The 22,183-nt window shown below is 41.3% G+C and overlaps 1 protein-coding gene across 5 annotated transcripts in view; it reads right to left on the reverse strand.

The window, feature by feature from the left end:
* The window catches only part of ppp1r42 (protein phosphatase 1, regulatory subunit 42), a 117,252-nt gene that overhangs the window by 69,984 nt on the left and 25,085 nt on the right, over window positions 1–22,183 (reverse strand). For all 5 annotated transcript variants that reach the window (XM_060824104.1, XM_060824105.1, XM_060824103.1 and 2 more), the window contains 4 exons: window positions 21,834–22,000; window positions 17,494–17,632; window positions 6,487–6,603; window positions 1,145–1,262 (listed from right to left, as the gene is read on the reverse strand). In XM_060824104.1, coding sequence (XP_060680087.1) covers window positions 1,145–1,262; window positions 6,487–6,603; window positions 17,494–17,632; window positions 21,834–22,000 — 541 coding nt within the window. The remainder of the gene's footprint in view (window positions 1–1,144; window positions 1,263–6,486; window positions 6,604–17,493; window positions 17,633–21,833; window positions 22,001–22,183) is intronic.

Here is a 22,183-nt window from a genome sequence, read left to right on the forward strand (position 1 = left end):
CTTTTCTCTCAGGCACAAGGTGACGGGGAGTAGGTAAGTGATAGAATGTTTAGCGTAGGTCAGGATAGGTGGGAGATATTGAGTCTGGGGACTGTGCAGACATCTTTTCCTGGGGTTTTTGAGTCCTTGGGGGGTGGCCTATTTTCAGATCTGGAGTGAGGGATGGTATTGGTATAGACTCAATGACACAAGGGGTGTAGTCAAGTCTAACATTGGAAAGAAGATTGGGTTGGGCCAGGTCTCGGAGGGTGCTGGCTCCAAGGCATACTTGGGGGAGCAATTTCAAGTACAGTAATGGTCAGGTCCTGGAGGAGGAAGGGGGTGATGGGTCAGGGTTTGGGGATGTAAGGGGTCTTCGGTAGATGTAAATGGGTGTGTGAGAGGTAAGCTAGGGGTCAACTGAATACTTATTTAGGAGTTAGACTTAGTATTTCATAGCTTGTATTCTCATAGATTCATAGAATCCCTACAGTATGAAGCAGGCCATTCATCCCATCAAGTCCACACTGACCTTCCAAACAGCTTCCCACCCAAACCCACCCCCCCCCCCATCCTATTCTTATAACCCTGTATTTCCCATGGATAATCTACCTAGCTTGCACATCTCTGGGCACTGTGGCAATTAAACATGTCCAATCCACCTAACTTCCACATCTTTGGACTGTGAGAGTAAACTCGAGCACCCAAAGGTAACCCACAGAGACAATATGCAAACTCCATACAGACAGTTGCTGGAGGCTGGAATCAAACCTGGATCCCTGGTACTGTGTGGCAGCAGTGCTAACCAGTGAGCCACTGTCCCACCCAGGTAATTTTCCTGAGTAATTATCCACTTAAATGGAGCAAAACCCTCTGAATTCTATGACTTAAATGAATACTTTCAGGGGTTCCAGGTGTTGAAGTATTGCCCAGCAGAATCTTCAATTTGTCAGAGCCTACTTGGATAGGAATTTTGCATGGTTCCCATGAGCAACCTCCATCTATGGCCATTGAAAAATTCAAACCATTTGGATAGCTTTACATTATTTTGTGGTTTGAGAAAAATGAATTGAATGAAGCACCAGCAAATCCCCACTTATGAGAAATGAATGTTATTTCTATTCTCAGTCAAGGAATATTGAAAATGATACTTAAAATTCCTTACCTAGGCTTGTAGACAACACCATTATTTTATCCCTGTATTTTGCTTTCTGGCACACAGGATTTCCACTCAGGTTCAGATACCAGAGTTTTTGCCATTGGCTCAAGACATATTCCAGTTCCTGGATTTTTGAAAAATCAGAGATTTGAAGATTTAAAGTCTGTACAGGCATTTTACATCCCTTTTAATTGTCAATTTGTATAATTTCTCAATAAAGTTGAAATTCAAAATGTTTCATGTTTTTATAAAATCTTAAATTGACAGAAACAAAAGAAATAGCTTTTCACAGTAATAACATAGAACATAGAATATTATAGCACAGTAGAGGCAGCAAGGCAATGTACTCTATGTTGTGTCGACCTGTAAAACCAATCCAAAGCCCATCTAACCTACCCTATTCTATTATCATCCACATGTTTATCCAATGACCATTTAAATGACCTTAAATGATTCATGTAATGTAATCTCCTACATATAAGTAGTAGGATCTAATGCAAAAATGGCACTTATTACAGTATTTAATTAAAAAGATATTAGTACATTAAAACAAGATTTTTTCAAAGAACAAATTCTGTGTTGCAAGAACTATAATAACAAACTTTAAGCATGATTTATTTCATTGTTGTGAATATTACATACATAATGATTTTGTACCTTCATTTCAGGTTTATTTTTCAAAAAAAACTTGTTTACAAAGTTAAAGCAACACAAAAAAGACATCTGCACTCATTTATCTTTGAGTAAAACCTGTATAAAGAAGCCTGGTTGATTTAGCTGACAGCTAACTCATTTCCAAGCAAGACAAGTATCTCAAGAAGAGTGTTTATCTAACAGACTATTAGTCCTAGTGGAAATATGATTACCCTTTGGACTTGATTTTATTGTACATTGCCTTGCTGCCTCTACTAAAGTGGTTCCACTTTCCAACTATTCAATAATCAGTTCTAAAGGGACTCACTTTAGGGGGTTTTGTTTGCTTTGATAAATGATCATGTCATGCTCATCACTCAGAGGTCTGCCAGAAAATACTCAAGAGCAAATTATATTCAAGGCATGAGAATCAACTGGCTCAGCAAACGTTGCAGCAGACTTTTCTTCAGCTAATGATGCCTAGTTATGAACCTGTATTTGACCACTGTGCTCCAATCTTTATCTTGCCTGTCTTGTTCAACTCTGTTAACTGCATCTGCAGACACCAATTTGTCACCAGCTGACTTTCTGTCATAATCACTTTAAGAAAAATCTATATTTTTTAGCTTGTTCCTGACTAAATTGTGAAGAGGATAAATTTATCTTCTCTGATACAGTCTACAGCCAAATCAATTATGTGCTAAGGTTGCATATATTTAGTACCTTGGAAAATATATTGAAGAACAATTTTTTTCTACAGTTTAACTTCTAACAATTTATAGCAACTAACGCAAAGTTTTCGCTTGTTATCTACTTTGCAATATCTCTTTTTTAGAATCTTTGCAGTTGGGTGTGGATAAATTCATGGCAGTATTAGGTTTGCAAGCATGTCATATATTTTTTGAGATCATGGCAAGGACTCTGAATTAATAGTCTAGCAATAATGTCATTAAGCCATCACTCTCCAGCCCCTCATAGTTTCTGCAAAGTATTCTTGCTCTTATTGAAACAAAATAAACAGGAAATCAGTTAAGAATACATGAAAAATGCTGAATGGCATTCTTAATATATTTTTTAAAATTATTCAAACTAGTTAAGGTATCCCACCATGCTTGCTTTAGAATTTCAGCCAGATAACGATTGAAGAGAAAAGAGAAAATACATTAAGAAACAGAGTGTGGAAACTCAAAGGACACAAAATAATAAACACTTAATTCAAGAGAGTTGCAGGCCGAGACGCCACAATCTCAAATGACTGACAGCCAACGTAGAACATAATTAGGGATCTCCTGAGCCATTACATCACTTCTATGCCAGCTGCTGGGTCAAGATTTGTGGTCATAAGGACTAGGTAGAAATACAATTATGCAGTCCTAAATTTTAAAGCTGCCCTTTATTTTAGTCAGTGGATCGTTTCAGGGAGCTAGTGGGGAACTCTGGACTAGTTCACAGTATTCAAATCATAACTGCATCTAGTGCTCTTGTTGCAATGGCCCATTTCTTCTTTATTGTTCCTGAGTGTTTACTTGTTTTGCCTCCTCAAAATAATGACTAGATAGAGGGAGGATGCAGACATAGGGAAGACTAAAAAGTGGATAAGCAGAAAGATCAGGAGTATCATTTTCCAAATCCAGATGCAGGAGTGTTGCCAGAGGCCTGGAAAATTGCAAATGTTATGCTGATGCTCAAAAAAAAATGATGTAGCAAGAGTCGAGAGTCTGGTGCTGGAAAAGCACTGCATGTCAGGCAGCATCCGATGAGCAGGAGAATCGACATTTTCGGCATAAACCCAAGGGATTGAGGCTTGTGGGCCGGGGGCTCTGAGATAAATGGGAGGATGGGGTGGGGCTGGTGGGAAGATAGCTGAGAATACAATAGGTAGATGAAGGTGGGGAGAAGGTGATAGCTTGGATAGGAGGGTGGATCGGATAGATGGGAAAGATGATGGACAGAGTTCTGGAGTAGAGTGATGCTGGAAAAGCACAGCAGTTCAGGCAGCATCCGAGGAGCAGAAAATTGACGTTTCGGGCAAAAGCCCTTCATCAGGAATACAGACTTTTGCCCGAAACGTCGATTTTCCTGCTCCTCAGATGCTGCCTGAACTGCTATGCTTTTCCAGCACCACTCTATTCCAGAATCTGGTTTTCAGCATCTGCAGTAATTGTTTTTACCAAGATGATGTACAGGACAAGAGGGCGATGCTGATTTAGAGGCTTGGCATAGCAAGGTCAGAAATTACTGATCAGTCAATTTAATCTCAGTGGTAGGGCACTAATCCAGTGCAAAATGAACAGTCACTTGGGAAAATCTGGTTAATTAGGAGAATGCCAGCATGGAATTGGAGGGAAAACTTTCCTGAGTTTTTTTGATGTAGCAATAGCAAAGGTTGATGAAGGAAATGCAGTTGATATGGTGCACATGGACTTACTAAAGACGTATGCTGCACAACAGACTTATGAAAAAAGTTAGACATGGATATGAAATCTGTTGGCTGCTCATTGCCAGGAAGCTGACAGCTGTATTAAATGTCTTTCAGATTAGATGAATGTTTTTAGTAAGGTTTCCCAGGGGTCGGGATAAAGGCCCTTGCCTTTCTTGACATTTATTAATTGCCAAACCTTTGATATGCAGGATACAATTGCGAAAGCTGCAGATGACACAAATCTGAAAATATTGTGAACAAAGGAGAGTGGTGTTCAAGTTCAAAAGGACATAGACAAGTTGCTGGAATGGACAAAGAAGTGTTAGATGAAATTAAATGCAGAGGAATATGAAGTGATTTTGTCTATAAGAATAAATATAAATCAAAAGGTACAATTCTAATGGGTTGCATAAGCAAAGGGACCTAACTTAGGGGTAAACATATGCTCCAAAACTGAAGGTGACAAGACAAGTTGAAAGAACAGGAAAGCAAATGGGATCCCTCAAAAATAAGGGCATTGAATACAAAAGGAAGCTTGGATTAACCTATATTATGCAATGGTTCATTCTCAGATGAGTATTACATTCAGTTCTGGAAATCACATATTAGAAAGGATGCGAAAGTATCAGAAAGAATGTAGAAAATATTCATAAGAATGATTCTAGCAAAGAGGAACTTCAATTATTTGAACAGATTGAAGCTGGAGCTGTTCTCCTTACAGCAGAGTGGGTTAAAATAAGAATTGATGAAGCCTTTCAAAATCGTACAAGGGATGGACAGAGCAGTGAGGGAAAAAGTGGTGAATTGATATATGGTTCAAGAACCAGAGGACACCAATTTAAGAAGGGCAAATGAAGCTGCAGCAACATAACAAAACATTTCTTCACCTAAGTCGTTAGGATCTGCCTGAACATGTGGTGGTAGTAGATTCATTTAATGTTTTAAAAAGAGAATTGCTTCATTATCTGAAGAGGAATACAATTGCAGGGCTATAGGTAAAAATGAGGAATTGGCACTAAGTGAATTGCAGACCCCGCACAGGAATGGCTATTATCAATCAATGATTCTATGAAGTGCCTGGTCCACAATCATTGTGGCTGGAGCAGTCTTGAACGAGCAGCTGGTCCTTTTCTGCCCATAATGAGGAATCTAGTTAAAATAAATATAGATAAACTATTCCCACTGGCAGAGGAGGCAGAAATCAAAGATAATTGGAATGAACCAAATATTGCATGAGGAAAAGTTTTTGTTTGAACACAGCTGATAGAGGGAAAGTCAGAATGATGGAGGCTGTTGTAAAGGGAATTGGACAAACATCCAAAGAGAAAAAAAATTGCAGAGCTGTGGGAAAGAACAGTTGAGAGGGAATAGCTAATGGACCTTCTGTTGTCTAACCAATTTTGTATGTAATTTTTAAAAGTGGTGAAATCAAATATTACCAAATAAGAATAGTAGCAAGTCTCGAATTTAAAGAGCATCTTTCATGACCTCAATATGTCCAGAAGGACTTTACAACCAATGACGTACTTTGCAAAAGTAATTACTCTTGAACTATAGGCAATGCAGCAAGAGTAGGAGTTGAGGATTATTTAGGTCAGCCATGACCTTGTTGAATGGTGGAGCAGAGTCGATGGGTTGAACGTTTTACTTTTGCCCTTATTTTATGGATTTATGGAGGGGAGTGATGATTATTTGTAATGGCATGAAATGAGTAATTCAGAGGCCCAGGTTTATGGTCTGGGGACATGGGTTCAAATCCTATCACAGAAGCTGGTGGAATTCAAATACAATTGAAAGTCTTGTTAATGGTGACCATGAAACAATAATCAAACATAAAAACCCATGTGGGTCTCTGTGCCTCTTTGGGAAGGAAATCTGCCTGGTCTGACCCAAATATGAATCTAAACTTTTAAATGTCTTCTGAAATTGTCCAGCAAGCCACGCTGTTTAAGAGTGACGAGGGATAAGCAACAATTACCAGCAATCCCATCAATGAATAAATATAATTTCAATGACACTCTAAATTCATACTAACAACAAAGACAGAAGTCCACTTTAGTGATATTTGTTGAAAGATAAATATTTGCCAGGATATAAAGGAAAATTTTCTTCCATTCATTTAAAGAACATCATTTTATTTTATGCCCACCTGAGAGTAGACAGGGCCTCAGTTTAAAGTCTTATCTGAAAGATATAAAGGCCTAATTATGGTTTGCTTCCTGACTTTTGAAACTGGGAATAAAGAACGATATGTGGAGACTTCCTTAAAAGTATGCTTTTGAAATAGGATTACCTTTATATCTTGAATACGATTGTCTTCAGCTATAAACTGAGTCAGGTTCCCAAGACAAGCCAATTCTTTGATCTCATCAATATTATTCTTCTTGATATTCAAAACACACAAGGATTTCTATATAAATAAAAAGAACTATAGATGTTATAACATAAAAATTTCCTATCACTCTTAATTTATCTCTTATTGTCTATATTGGTTCCATTTTAATTTACAATAATTACATCAATACAGGTGAATACAATCACATCAATATTAATGATTTTATGACAAGTATTTTGTGGCGAATAATGGCTCTTAGCGATTCCAAGTATACATAGTGGAATATAAATACATTTCAAACGGTTTACAGGTGTCATTTTTACCTCCTAAAAAGTTGTCAGAAAATCAGTCTTTTATCATTATTTGTAAAAATAAATGGATGGAGTGCTTTTAAAAAATTACACTCCCTTGGCAGAATTTCATAAAGACTCTGCTAATGGGAAATGTGGCAAGCTGAATGAATTAATCAGATGGGAACCAAAATTATGAAATCATAATGGCTGATTCAGAATAAAAAATTAAGTTGTTGCTGTGGTGGGGCATCTTGTCCTGTGGTGGGTTCCTACTTGTATTATATTTACATTCGTGAATATTCATTCTGTAATGCTTTTTGAAATTAATCCTATCTTCAACCATAATTCAGTAACACATGCGACACACATAGCACCCAATTCGTGTTTGTTGAAAGATGGTGTGAACAACTCAGCTCTGAGCAACAGTGTTTGACATGAGTGATTGTCTTTGTTGAACTGTGCTGCAGGGAGGGGAGCAGAAGAAGAGCAAGGATTACCAATGGGGTTGGGTAGGTATAGTATTGGGCTTAAAAATATTATCTTCAAACCAGATCATTAAGGGCTAATTGTTTAGTGTTAATTGCTCACGGCAATGCACAAATGAAAAAAACTGTTTCCATATGATATTCAGTTTTGATATCATTACTTGCTTTTTAACACAGTTCACTTGATTAAATATCAATGGTCCTTAGATATCCAATTTTCCAAAAGCTTTGGAGAAGCAAATGAGGACAATTGAAGCTGCAAGGCCAGCATCAGACAGCACCAATGGAGGAAGGCATTTAAGATTGTACGGCCAAGAAAGACATATAAGGTAGGTGTCCATAATCACCTGATGAAGGAGCGTCGCTCCGAAAGCTAGTGTGCTTCCAATTAAACCTGTTGGACTATAACCTGGTGTTGTGTGATTTTTAACAAGGTAGCTGTTGTGATTGTTATGAGGTCAGCCAGGTGGATCTCATACAAAATGAAGTCCCTGATTGGGGCTGTTAATCTGCACCAATCACGGAACCCTGACTGACAGATACAAAAAGGAGTGTAAAGAAAAAAGAATATAAAAAGGAGTGTCAGACGTTCTGTTCACTCTGACAGTTGGCTCTGAGGGAGCCGGATCAATGCCAAGCACTCTCCATATGAAAATAAAGAGTGACTTGATGACAGGATACCAGTCTCTGTGGAATTATTTTAGTGGTGACAAGTATAAAGCACATTCCTGAAGAAACTGGCTTGCAACAATTGTCTTTAAGTTGGGGTAAACATTTATGGCATCATATTTGAGAAACTTGACTTGTTTGATCCTGCTATTGAAGACTGGGCCCAGTACGTGGAAAAATGCATCATGTTTCCGGATGAATAACGTTGGGGCAGATGAAAAGCAGTAAGTAATTTTCCTGGCAGCTTGTGGACCTGCAGCTTTTTCACTTATTAGGAGCCTAACTTTCCCTGAGGCATCAGGTACTAAAACTTTTCAAGAGTTGACAGATTTAGTTAAGGAATATGACAATCCCAAGCCTATTCTAATTCTGAGACACTATTGGTTTTACTCAGCAATTTGAGAATGGGAGAGCTCGTACTGGAATTTTTGCCGATGGTAAGATGACTGGCAGAATTTGATCTTTGGTTTAAACCTTAATGAGATGCTGAGAAACTGTTTGGTATGTGGGGTTAATGACATAACACTGCAGAAGGGATGACTACCTAAAGCCCAATTGGACGTCAATCAGGCTCTACAACCGGCTTTATCATTGGAAAATGCAGTAAGTGAAGCAGATGAGTTGCAGGGTATCGAGTTGGAATTGGACTACCTCACAAGTCATAGAATCATATACATGTAAGGCACGGAAATAAATCCTTGAGTCCAACTATCCATGCCGACCAGATAATCTAAATTAAATTAATCTAGTCCCATCTGCCACAACTTGGCCCATATCCTCTAAACACTTCCTATTCATACGCCCATCCAAATGCCTATTAAATGTTGTAATCATACAGCCTCCACCACATCCTCTGGCAGCTCATTCCATACGCGCACCACCCTCTACGTTAAAAAAGTTGCCCATTTGTCCATTTTAAATCTTTCCCCTCTCACCCTAAACCTATGCCCTCTAGTTCTGGGCTCTCCCAACTCAGGGAAAAGATTTTGTCGATTTACCCTGTCCATGCCCCTCATAATTTTATAAACCTCTATAAAGTCACCCTTCAACCTTTGACGCTCCAGGGAAAACAGCCCCAGCCTATTCAGTCTCTCCCTATAGCTCAAATCCTCCGATCCTGGCAATATCCTTGCAAATCTTTTCTAAACCCTTTCAAGTTTCACAACATCCTTCCAGTTGCAGGGAGACCAGAATTGCCCACAATATTCCAAAAATGGCCTACCAATGTCCTGTACAACCGCAACATGACCTCCAACTCCTATACTCAATGCTCTGACCAATAAAGGAAAGCATATTAAACACCTTCTTCACTATCCTATCTATCTGACTCTCCACTTTCAAGGATCTATGAACCTGCACTCTAAGGTCTCTTTGTTCACCAACACACCCTAGGACCTTACCATTAAGTGTACAAGTCCAGTCCTGATTTGCTTTTCCAAATTGTAGCACCTCACATTTATCTAAATTAAATTTCATCTGCTATTCCTTGACCAATTCACCCACCTGATCATGATCCTGTTGTAACTCTGAGATAACCCTCTTCACCAGTCCACTACACATCCAGTTTTGGGGTCATCTACAAACGTACTAACACTATACCTCTTATGTTCACATCCAAATCATTTATATAAATGAAGAAAAGCAATGGACCCAGCAGTGATCCTTGTGGCACACCTCTGGTTACAGGCCTTCAGTCTCCACCTTGCTAACCAGTCTACCATGAGGGACCATATCAAACGTATTACTGAAGTCCATATAGATCACGTCCGCAGCTCTGCCCTCACCTGCCCTCAGTCCGCTTGAGCTTGGGGAAACACCACTTGAGTAAAGGCAACTGGATTGCCTCACTCAAGACATATGCTGAACATTTGGACTCTATGTCAGCCCAAAGCAAAACCCCAAAACAAGGCCAAGCCTTAGCCAAACAATTAACATTTTCTTCAGGAAACGGGCTAGAAGCCATTGTAGTTGCTGCAACAGATTCCCAATAGTACTAGATTGAGTAAGACAACTCATAGGCTGGTATCCAGCAGAATACGTTGCCTGGAAAGCCCATCTACATCTGGCTTGGAACACTTAAATTGCTTAGCAACATCCAAATCGGAACCAATCAATATAAACATTTGGTTAAATGGATTCCCAGTTCTAATGCAGGTGGACTCTGGTGCGGCCTTTTCAGTGATCACAGGACCAGCATTTAACAAAATTCACTCTGGACTCCACCCTTTAGTTTGAGCAAGACCTCAGCCAGACTGAGAACCTATTCCAGGGAACCTTCATAGATTAAGAGTACAACTTTGGTTCCAATTCAGTTACCACTGATTGCAGTAAGAGGCCACACTTGATGGGATGAAATTGTTTGAGAAAGATTCACTTGGATTGGCTTGATATTTTTCAATTAGAAAATGGCTGTTTGAGTGAAGTCCTAATGAAATACCTGGAAGATTTTCAAGAAGGTCTAGGGACTATCAAAAGAGTCAAGGCCACCTTGCATGTTGACCAGGAAGCAACTTTGTGATTCATCAAGGCCCGCCCAGAACCAATTACCTTACAGACAAATGTACAGGCAGAAATGGAAAGCTGGAAAGCAAAGGAATCATCAAACCAGTCCAGTTTGCAGAATGGGCAGCATCAGTCATATCAATTTTGGAGCCCAGCAGGTAGGATTGCCTTTGTGGGGATTTTAAACAAACACTAAAATGCTTTTCGATAAATGCTCAATACCTCACTTAGTGGATTAAAATGCAAAGTTAGCGGGGGTGAGGGGGCTGTATATAAGCCATGCCTAGAGGATTCCCAGAAATATAACCGCAATTAATATCCATAAGGGTTTGTACCAGTATATGAGACTGCCAGTTGAGGGACTGGCAACCTGTGCAATTTTTCAGTGCACAGTGGAGGACAGTTTATAAGGTCTACCCCAGGTCACCATTTATTTAGATGACATGTCGATAACAGGGAGGACCATAAGGAGCACTTAAGAGAGCTTGGACATGGTCCTAAATGTAACTCCCAGGCAGGCCTATGCCTTAGGAAGGAAAAAAATCTGTATTCCAGGCACCCCAAGTGATCTATGTGGGCTACAGAATCAATAGGACTAGATTACACCGATTAGAAAGTAAAGTGAGGGCGATCAAAGATGCCCCTGCTCCCACATCAGTATCGGAGCTTAGGTCTTTCCTTGGTGATGTGAACTATTATGGAAAGTTCATACATAACCCAGTCTCCATCCTGGCACCTTTGCATCAACTTTTAAAAAAAGGGTCAGCCTTGTAAATGGTCATGTAGCCAAGCCAGAGCTTTCAGGGAAGTCAAGAAACAGCTATCATCTTCTCAAGCGATCATGGGGGAGTTTTAGCTCACTGGTTACTGGTGCCCCAATGAAGAGTAATGTCTAATAGCATTTGCATCCAGGACTTTGACTAAAGAAGAGCGTTACAATGCCCAAATAGAGAAGAAAAGTTTGACAGTCATTTTTGGAGTCAAAAAGTTCCACCAATACCTTTACATATGTAAATTTGTAATAAAAACAGACCAGAAAACCCCTACTAGGTCTATTTAAAAAGGACAAGGCAATGTCATGCACAGAATCAAACCAAATTCAGTGATAGGTTCTAATAGTAAGGGCATATAATTACAAGTTAGAACACCATCCTGGAGGACAAGTAGCAAATGAGGATGTATTGAGCTGCATCCCGCTGGCAGGTACACCACCAGTGGTACTGCCACTGAAAGAGTCCATAATGATTTTAAATTTTCTGGACACATTTCCAGTCACAGCTGACAATGCCAGAAATATCTGGTCCGAGCAAAACTAAAACAGCTGGTAGTGATGGGGGAAACCAAAAGGGTCATCACAACCAGAATTGAAACCTTTTTGGACTCGGAGAGACCAAATTGCTGAAGACTACAGCATATTATTATGTATAACAAGAATGATTGTCCCGAGCAAAGGTCACCTCCAGACACTGGCTGAATAGACAATAGGTGCAGGACTAGGCCCTTCGAGCCTGCACCACCATTCAATATGATCATGGCTGATCATCCTTAATCAGTATCCTGTTCCTGCCTTATCTCCATAACCCTTGATTCCACAATCCTTGAGAGCTCTATTCAACTCTTTCTTAAATGAATCCAGAGACTGGGCCTCTATTGCCCTCTGGGGCAGTGCATTCCACACAGCCACCACTCTCTGGGTGAAGAAGTTTCTCCTCATCTTTGTCCTGAACTTTACTAATGTCATCCAGGAGTTTCTAAAATGAAGATGGTGGCAAGAACTTATGTCTGGTGGCCAGGACTGGATGCAGATAGAGCTATATTGGTGGGGCATTGCCTGGAATGCCAAAAAGGACAAAACGTACAGCCAGTTACTTCTCTATTTTGTGGGACTGTCCGGGTGAACCCACGACTTGGCTACACGTCAACTAGACAGGCTCTTTCATGGGCTCAATGTTCTTAATCATTGTGGATGACCACTCAAAGTGGCTAGATGTGCATAGTGTTCATTCATCATACAAAGGATTGATACTAGAAAAACTGCACACATCTTTTGCCATATATGAAGTGTTGGACACAGATAATGGATCACTGTTTACCAGCAGGGCATTTGAGTATTTCCTAAAGTTGAATTTCCAGCAGAGTTGTTAATGGGAAGAAAACTCTGCACCAGATTAAATCTGATCTTCCTGGACCTGGGGGGGGTGGAGTGTGAAACGGCATCAGGAATGCCAATGCAGGACACAATGCTCTGCTAAGCAAGAAAGACAGCTTACTTCAGGAACCATAGGAATGGTCCTGCATGAGTAAGAGGCATGCTCAATGTGTGGTCAGATCCAGTGATGTATAACATCTGAGTAGGTGCAACAGTCCTGAAGAAGCACATGGAATATATTAAAGTTACAAACTTGCAAACAGAGCGGGGCGGGGGGTTGGGGGGCGGGGGGAGTAAAATGCCCGCCTCCTTGACTGCCTTTCTAACTGTTATGGAACTCATGGGTTCTCCCTCTCATGTGTTAAGGTACCTCGGAATCTGAGATAGGCATGGCGCATGTCGTTAGCTTTGTTGTCTGAAGAGGAAAGTGAATTTCTTCAGAGACACTCTGAGTGCAAGAGGTGATTGTGCACCCCCCACATAAAAGGCAGAATTGGAGGAAACTGACCTGGTGCTGAAATACCCCAGGACGAGCTAGAAAAAATAAGAACTAGCCCATGTCCTCAGACTCAGAGGAATGTTGAAATTACAACAAGATCAACCAGGTGGATCTCATAGAATATGAGTGCATTAATTGGGGTTTTTATTCTGGTCCAATCAGGGAACCCTTGCTGATAGATATGAGTGTTGCACGCAGCGGTCCCCTGCAACCGCAGTTTGCGGTGGTTCACGGACTCCCAGCACAACTGCTTGTTCTGTGGTGCTGTGGAGTCTGTGGACCACGTGTATATTGGGTGTGGGCGTTTGCACTCCCTTTTTGATTTTCTCAAAAACCTCCTCCTCTGCTTTTGGTTGCACTTCAGTCCCACGCTCCTGATCTTCGGGCACCCGGTGCGAAGGAGGGAGGGCAGGTCTGAAGACCTCCTTGTGGGTCTGCTCCTGGGCCTGGCCAAACTGGCCATAAACAGGTCCAGGCAGCGGGCCGTGGAGGGGGTCGTTAGGGCCGACTGCCTGCCCCTCTTCCGCGGTTACGTTAGGGCCCAGGTGTCCTTGGAGAAGGAGCACGCGGTGTCCACCAACACCCTACACTCTTCACTCTGTGCTTTACCAGCACCACACTCTTTCGGCTGTGCTTTTCCAGCACCACACTCTTCGGGCTGTGTTTTTCTAGCACCACATTCTTTGGGCTGTGCTTTTCCAGCACCACACTCTTCAGGTGGTGTTTTTCCAGCACCACACTCTTCAGGCTGTGCTTTTCAAGCACCACACTCTTCAGGTTGTATTTTTCGAGTGCCACACACTTTGGGCTGTGTTTTTCCAGCACCACTCTCTTTGCCAGCATCACACTCTTCAGGTTGTGTTTTTCCAGTACCACACACTTCAAGCTGTACTTTCCCAGCACCACACTCTTCCGGATGTGTTTTTCTTGCACCACACTCTTCAGGCTGTGTTTTTCCAGCACCACACTCTTCAGGCTGTGCTTTACCAGCACCACACTCTTCAGGCTGTGCTTTTCCAGCACCACACTCTTCAGGCTGTGTTTTTCCAGCACCCCACTCTTCAGGCTGTGTTTTTCCAGTACCACAGTCTTTGGGCTGTGCTCTTCCGGCACCACACTCTTTTGGGCTGTGCTTTTCCAGCATCACACTCTTCAGGCTGTGTTTTTCCAGCACCCCACTCTTCAGGCTGTGCTTTACCAGCACCACACTCTTCAAAAACACAGCCCGAAGAGTGTGGTGGTGGCAAAGCACAGCCTGAAGAGTGGGGTGCTGGCAAAGCACAGCCTGAAAAGTGCGGCGCTGGAAAAACACAGCCTGAAGATTGTGGTGCTGGAAAAACACAGCCTGAAGAGTGCGGTAGCTGGAAAAGCACAGCCTGAGGAGTGTGGTACTGGAAAAGCACAGCCTGAAGAGTGGGGTGCTGGTAAAGTATAGCCGGAAGAGTGTGGTGCTGGAAAACACAGCCTGAAGAGTGTAGTGCTGGAAAAGCACAGCCCAAAGAATGTGGTACTGGAAAAACACAGCCTGAAGAGTGTAGTGCTGGAAAAACACAGCCCAAAGAGTGTGGTGCTGGTAAAGCACAGCCTGAAGAGTGTGGTGCTGGAAAAACACAGCCTGAAGAGTGTGGTGCTGGTAAAACACAGCCTAAAGAGTGTAGTGCTGTGTTTTTCCAGGACCACCCTCTTCAGGCTGTGTTTTCCCAGCACCACACTCTTCAGGCTGTGCTTTACCAGCACCACACTCTTCAGGCTGTGTTTTCCCAGCACCACACTCTTCAGGCTGTGTTTTTCCAGGACCACCCTCTTCAGGCTGTTTTTCCAGCACCACACTCTTCAGGCAGTGTTTTTCCACGACCACCCTCTTCAGGCTGTGTTTTTCCAGCACCCCACTCTTCAGGCTGTGTTTTTCCACGACCACCCTCTTCAGGCTGTGTTTTTCTAGCACCCCACTCTTCAGGCTGTGTTTTTCCACGACCACCCTCTTCAGGCTGTGTTTTTCCAGCACCCCACTCTTCAGGCTGTGTTTTTCCAGGACCACCCTCTTCAGGCTGTGTTTTTCCAGCACCCCACTCTTCAGGCTGTGCTTTACCAGCACCACACTCTTCGGGCTGTGTTTTCCCAGCACCACACTCTTCAGGCTGTGTTTTTCCAGGACCACCCTCTTCAGGCTGTGTTTTTCCAGCACCACACTCTTCAGGCAGTGTTTTTCCACGACCACCCTCTTCAGGCTGTGTTTTTCCAGCACCCCACTCTTCAGGTTGTGTTTTTCCACGACCACCCTCTTCAGGCTGTGTTTTTCTAGCACCCCACTCTTCAGGCTGTGTTTTTCCACGACCACCCTCTTCAGGCTGTGTTTTTCCAGCACCCCACTCTTCAGGCTGTGTTTTTCCAGGACCACCCTCTTCAAGCTGTGTTTTTCCAGCACCCCACTCTTCAGGCTGTGCTTTACCAGCACCACACTCTTCGGGCTGTGTTTTTCCAGCACCAGAGTCTTCAGGCTGTGTTTTTCCAGCACCACACTCTTCAGGCTGTGTTTTTCCAGCACCACACTCTTCAGGCTGTGCTTTACCAGCAGCACACTCTTCAGGCTGTATTTTTCCAGCACCGCACTCTTCAGATTGTGCTTCAGGGAAAGTGGGAGATTGAGAAGGATAGTCCTTCATGGTAACCTTAGCGGGAACCAAACCCATGTCATTGGTATAATTCTGCATTGCAAACCAGCTGACCAGTCAACTGAGCTAACCAACCCCCTTAAAGCAGAGAGATTGGAGATCTGTTTATTTTTGGCACGAATAAACAGTCATCTCAAATGAGAGGAGCACTAGTTACTGTAAAAAAATTCTTAACTTTTAATTAAAAGGTCATATCCTAAGTCAGTGATGCATACCCATCTCCCCAGCATTCATGTTGCAGAAGGCCTCAAAAGCACTAGAGGATACTCCTTGCTTCTTTCCAGAGACTCCCTGACATCACTGTAGCCACGAGAGAGACAGAGAGTAAGGCTGGACAAGCACCACAACCTGGACCTGTTAATGGCCACTTCGGCCAGGGGAATATAGATATTTCCAAAGCAACTTGTTCAAAAAAGTTATTATGCACCTCTTGAGCAAGTTTTTTTTACTCATTCAAAGTATGTGAGCATCACTGGCTCGGCTAGAATTTATTGTGCATCCCTAATTGCCCAGAGGCAGTTAAGAATCAACAAGATTGCTATGGGTCTAGAGTCACATATAGGCCAGACCAGGTAAGGATGGCAGTTTCCTTCCCTAAAGCTCATTCGTGAACCAGATGGGTTTTTCCTGACAATCAACAATGGATTCATTGCCATCATTGGACTCTTAACTCCAGGTATTTATTGATTTCAAATTCCACCATCTGCAGTGGCAGGATTCAAACCCCAGTCCCCAGCACATTACATGGACCTCTGGATTAACAATCCTTCGATAATGCTGCTAAGCCATTGCTTCCCTAAGGTGGACCTAAATCCAAGCCTCCTGGCTCAAAGGTAAGGAGATTACCACTGTGCCAGAAGAGTCATACAATTTGGAGATCTACTCTCATTGAAACAAATTAAACCAAATTAATCAGAATAACAAGTGAAATCTTTTCAAAGATCCAACATCACAAAATTAAAAGCTTTATGATAAGCTTATAAAATGTAATCAAAACAATTTTTAGGAAGGGGAATAATGCACTCTAGCCCCTACCCCAGTCAGAGGCTAGCAGTGCTCCAGTGCCCGCCAGTATCTTCAGGAGTGGTGGCAGCTGCCAACAATGAACCCTCCAAAAATGCAGGATACTGGAGGGACTCAGGTTGCAGGTGAGTGATGGGGGTCATGAGGAGGGGCTTCCTGGCTGGGATGAAAACGGCAGTCAGAGGGAAGGGCAGGAAATGACTTTCAGCATGCCATTCCTCCCTGATGTCAGGTCTCTCAATCAGGCACTCAAGTGCCTTTGAACAAAGGACCCTCCTGGGAGCTGAGGTTTGCTTTTCAGGCTTCCTGTATGGTTCAAATCTGAAGGCAACAGGAGGAGACCTTCAAGTGAGTTTAATTAGTGTCCAGGCAGGAAAGCTGTTAATGAGTCTTCCTGCCCAGACTTAACTGGATGGAGCCACAAAGGCAGTGGGATATCCACTCCATAACTCCTGCTTGATTAAATACGCCCTCCCTCCAAACTCACTGCTGGGGTATATTCAATTCAGCTGCATATTTTCACAAGTTTTTGATTTGAGTTCAGATTAAATGTGAAATCATTAGATTTTACATCTGTCTACTATATAAAAAAATGATGTTCTTTAAGCTACATGGTTCCACAATATCAGAGACTTTGTTAAACCTAAGAAAGTTAGTATCAAATGCTACTTACTTTTAGAGATTGCAGAGTCCTAGGATCAAAGAGCAGCTTCTCTCCAAGAGGAAGGTGCTGGTTCTCTATATGCAATTCTCGGAGCTCTGTTAATCCCTCCAATTCTTCCACCACAGAAATACAATTGCCACCTAGATACCTACATATAAAAATCAGTGCATTCCTGTAAAAAAGGAGTATATTGCAGACAGAGAATTCTTAGATGCCACAATGAATTGAAAGATTCTAGAGGAGTTGAATTTTGCAACCAAGGTGAATGGTTTGAGTGGAGAAATTTCCTGATCTGGCAAATTAATCTCAGATGAAAGGTCAATTAAAGCCAATTTTTGCTCTCGGGAACATGGAGACAGATCATAGTTGGTCACAGTGATTTCAGATCCAGATCTGAAGTAAGCTTGGGTGCAGCCAGGGTGGCATGGTCATTGTTTCAGATGCTATTAGGCCCTCTAGCCCTCATAATCTTCACAAACTCTTATCACCCTCACTCAACCTCTGTGGCTCCTCTGTGTCAATTCATGCTCCTCAAATCACTCGATATTGCCTCATATTTTGCCAACTCATCCCTCCCATCCACTCCTCGTATCCCTGTGGCTCTCCATGCTAGCTCATGCCTCCAACTTATCCTTCATGACCCTTTGGTAACTCCAATACCTGAACCACACTGCCTCAAATGTTCCACGGCACATCTATACTAATACAACCTTATATGTACTCTTCATTCCACATTTCAATCCATTATATCAATCTGTGGCTCCCACATTATGAGCTGAGGCCCTTGGAACAACCAAGAGATTGTCGCACACATAACTGCACAAAGATGAGTCTAGATTAGAGTAGTGCTAGAAAAGCACAGCAGTTCAGGCAGCATCCGAGGAGCAGGAAAATCGATGTTTCAGGCAAAAGCCCTTCATCAGGAATAGAGATGAGTGGCAGGTCAAAGGATTTAAAAGAATATTAAAAAATAACAGAATGACTAAATCAGGAGGAAGAAATTAGAGTAAGAGACTAAACTAGCTAGAATGTAAACGTAGATAGCAAGAGTTTCTACAGGTATTTTAAAAGGAAAACCATAAGCAAAATGAGTGTTTGTTCTGTAGACAGTGGGAAGTGAATTAATCACAGATAATAAGGAAACTGCAGATGAAATGAACAAATATCTTGATTCTGTATTACTATAGAAGATACAAAAATAGTCCAGTAATAGCTGTAAATCAGGAGGTGGAAGGGAGAGAGGAAAATTAGCAAAATTATCATCATGAGTGACGTGATATGAAACAAACTGGTGGAATTGGAGGTCGACAATTCTCTGAGTCCAGATAGATTTCATCCCAGGATCTTAAAACAGGTTACTAATGAGGTACTAGATGAGTTGATGTTAATTATCCAAAATTCTCAAGATTCAGGAAAAGTTCCATCAGGCATGAAAGGAGGCAGAAAATAGGAAACTATAGGCCAGTTAGCTTGAAAATGTTTGAATTGATCATTAAGGAGATCACAGCTGCGCACTTGGAAAAACTCAAGTAATCAGCAAGTGTCAGCATGGTTTTGTCAAAACGAAGTCATATTTAACCAATTTATTGGAGCTCTTTAAAGGGATTGTGGATAAAGGGGAGCCTGTAGAAGCTTTTCACCAGATTCACAGAAGCCATTCGATATGGTGCCAAATCAAATGTTATTGCATAGCATACAGGATAATATATTAGCAAGGATAAAGGTTGGTTGCTTGGCAGAAAATATTACGTACATATGGGATTTTTGTCTGATAAACAGGAAATGAATAGTGGAATTCCACAGGGTTCTGTACTGGGATCTCAAATTTTAACAATTCACATCAATGATTTTGATGAGGGGAACAAATGCATGTTAGCTAAATTCACAGACAACACAAAGATAGGTAAGAACATATGGTGTGAAGAAGAAATAAGGAAATTGTAGATGGAGAAAGGCAGCGTGACTGAGAGGGCAAAAATCTGTCATGTGGAGTATAATGTGGAAAAATGTGACCTAGTTCATTTTGGCAGGAAGAATTTTTAAAAAGTCTATTACTTAAATTGAGAACTACTGCAGAATTCTGCAGGTGATTTAGGTGTCCTTGTGTATGAATCACAAAGAGTTAGAACGCGCACAGCAAGTAACCAAGAAGGATAATGGGATGTTACCCTTTATTATGAGAGGAATTCAACATAAAAATAAGGATGTTATGCTTCAGTTATGCAAAGCATTGGTAATACCACATCTTGAATACTGTGATCAATTCTGGTTATCTTACATAAGAAAGGCTGTGAAGGCATGCAGGCAGTTCGCAGGAGTTTTACTAGATTGATACCTGGAATGAGTGGATTCTCTTATGAAAATAAAGTATAAAGAGTAGGTTTGTTTCCACTGGAGTATAGAAGGGTGAGGAGTGACTTGATTGGAAAGTATAAGATGCTGAATGGTCTTGTCAAGTTGGATGTTTCTTTATGTGGGTGAGTTCGGAATAAGGTGTCACAAAAACAGAAACTGCTGGAAAAGCTAAGCAGATCTAGCAGCATCTGTGGAGAGAAACTAGAGTTAACGATTCGAGTTGAGTGACCCAGGTTGAGTTCTAAAGAAGGGTTATTCCACCCAAAACATTAGTTCTGATTTCTCTCCACATATACTGCCAGACCTGCTGAGCATTTCCAGCAATTTCTGTTTTTGTTTCTGATTTACAGCATCTGCAATTATTTCAGTTTTTATTCAGAATAGATTATTTTAAAATTAGTGGTAATCCTCTGAGGACAGAGTTGAGGAGACTTTTTTTCTCAGAACATAACACAACTTTGAAATCCTGTCTCTCTCAGAATGCAGTGAGGTGCGTGATTGAATGTCTTTAAGGGGGATAGATCTTTGTTAGATAGGAAAAATAAGGGTTATCGAGGGTAGATGGGAATTTGAAACACAGACAGATCATCCATAATATTTTTGGATAATGGAGCAGGCTTAAGAGACTGAAGATTCTACTATGGCCCCTATTTCTTATGTTCGCATATTTGGACACCACAAAAATCTGCCCTTTGGTGTCAGCAAGACAAGTGATCAGCCCTTCACAGTATAATTGCGAAAGCAAGTCAGGGATTGTTGTGGAAGACTCACTCAATGCTCTATTTTTAAAAAATTACCAGGAGATGCAGAACATCTTGCAAAATCAAAGTGGGGGGAGCCAGAAAAATGTCTTCCTAACTCCCCACAATCTCTTTGTTCTCCTGCAATTTATACAGTTATTCTTCCTGCACTTATTTGATGGCATTAGCATACTCAATCATGCTGGCTTGCTTTGCCTTTCTAAACTAATCATAGTCTTCCACACTAGTTTCCTCCATCACATTTAACCTATCACATTATAACACCATCATCTTCAGCATTAGCTCATCTCCCAGTGATTTAACTAACCTATCACAGTGCACTACCATTGTCTGTTACTGGAGCCCTGTAACATGGTCCCGGGCATGGATTGCAACATTAAGTTAACCACATAGCTGCCAGAATAACTTCCATAGGATCTACCCTCAACCTCCTCCTTGATTCACCTATATTCTATCCATCAGCACTATTACCAAAAGAAAAAATATATAAGATCTATATGTCGACGGTATGCACCTCCACACCACCTCTCTCAACCTCTTAAATGATTCTATGTTGTCAGACCACTTGTCTAACATCCCTAGGTTTAAAGTGAGGGGAAAGGGACCAGAGCAAATGTTTCATGCAGAGGGTGGTGCATGTATGGAATTAGCTGCCAGAGGAAATGTTGGAGGCTGGTACAATTGCAATAGTTAAAAGGCATTGGATGAATAAAGGAAGAGGAAAGATTTAGAGGGATATGGGCCAAATGCTGGAAAATGGGACTAAATTAATTTAGGATATCTGGTTGGCATAGACGAGTTGGACCAAAAGGTCTATTTCTGTGCTGTATATCTCTGTGATTCTATGTTCCTCATTACAGCCTGATCCTGAATCCCACACATCAAAATCTCGTGGGAATTTCCAGACATTTAGAAGTTAGGGAAACGATATTGTGAAATTGTGTGATCTAAGGTTCGTAAGTGAATTTGTCTGGTATTCCACCCAACATCTATTTTCAGTAATCGCTACTTGGTCATAGTCACATGTTTGAGACCATTTTGCATGGAAATTGGCTTCTATTTTTCACTACATTAAAACAGTTACTGTACTTTGAAGTAATCAGAACACCTCAAGTTATTAAAAAAACATATAAATGCAAATTCTTTCTTACCTAAGCTCATCACAATCCATTATTCACATTATATTTTTGTTTCAACTTTAATTTTAGAAAACAAAAGCTAGGATTAGCTTACAATTTAGTGAGGTTTTGCAGCGAGGAGAGATTTGCAATATGCGTTATGTTATTGTTCTGCAGGTAGAGGTGGGTGAGATTTATGGCAAAATCTAAGTTATGAATCTGTGTGATGTTGTTGTCATATAAATATAGAACAGACAGGTTCTTGCATATCGAGAGGTTATCCTGAAACAAAAGGAAAAGCAAACATAGTTTTAGAAAAAAATACTCAACAGATGTAAACAGTATTTTCACTTTTAATCACATGTAGCTAACCATACTGTACTCCTTTGCAATTTCACTCACCATTTCTTGCCAAGCAAAATGGCATTCACATACATGAAAGACATGAAGTTGCAGTACTCACCT

The sequence above is a fragment of the Hemiscyllium ocellatum genome, chromosome 4, assembly GCF_020745735.1.
Source record: "Hemiscyllium ocellatum isolate sHemOce1 chromosome 4, sHemOce1.pat.X.cur, whole genome shotgun sequence".
NCBI classification, from domain to species: domain Eukaryota; kingdom Metazoa; phylum Chordata; class Chondrichthyes; order Orectolobiformes; family Hemiscylliidae; genus Hemiscyllium; species Hemiscyllium ocellatum.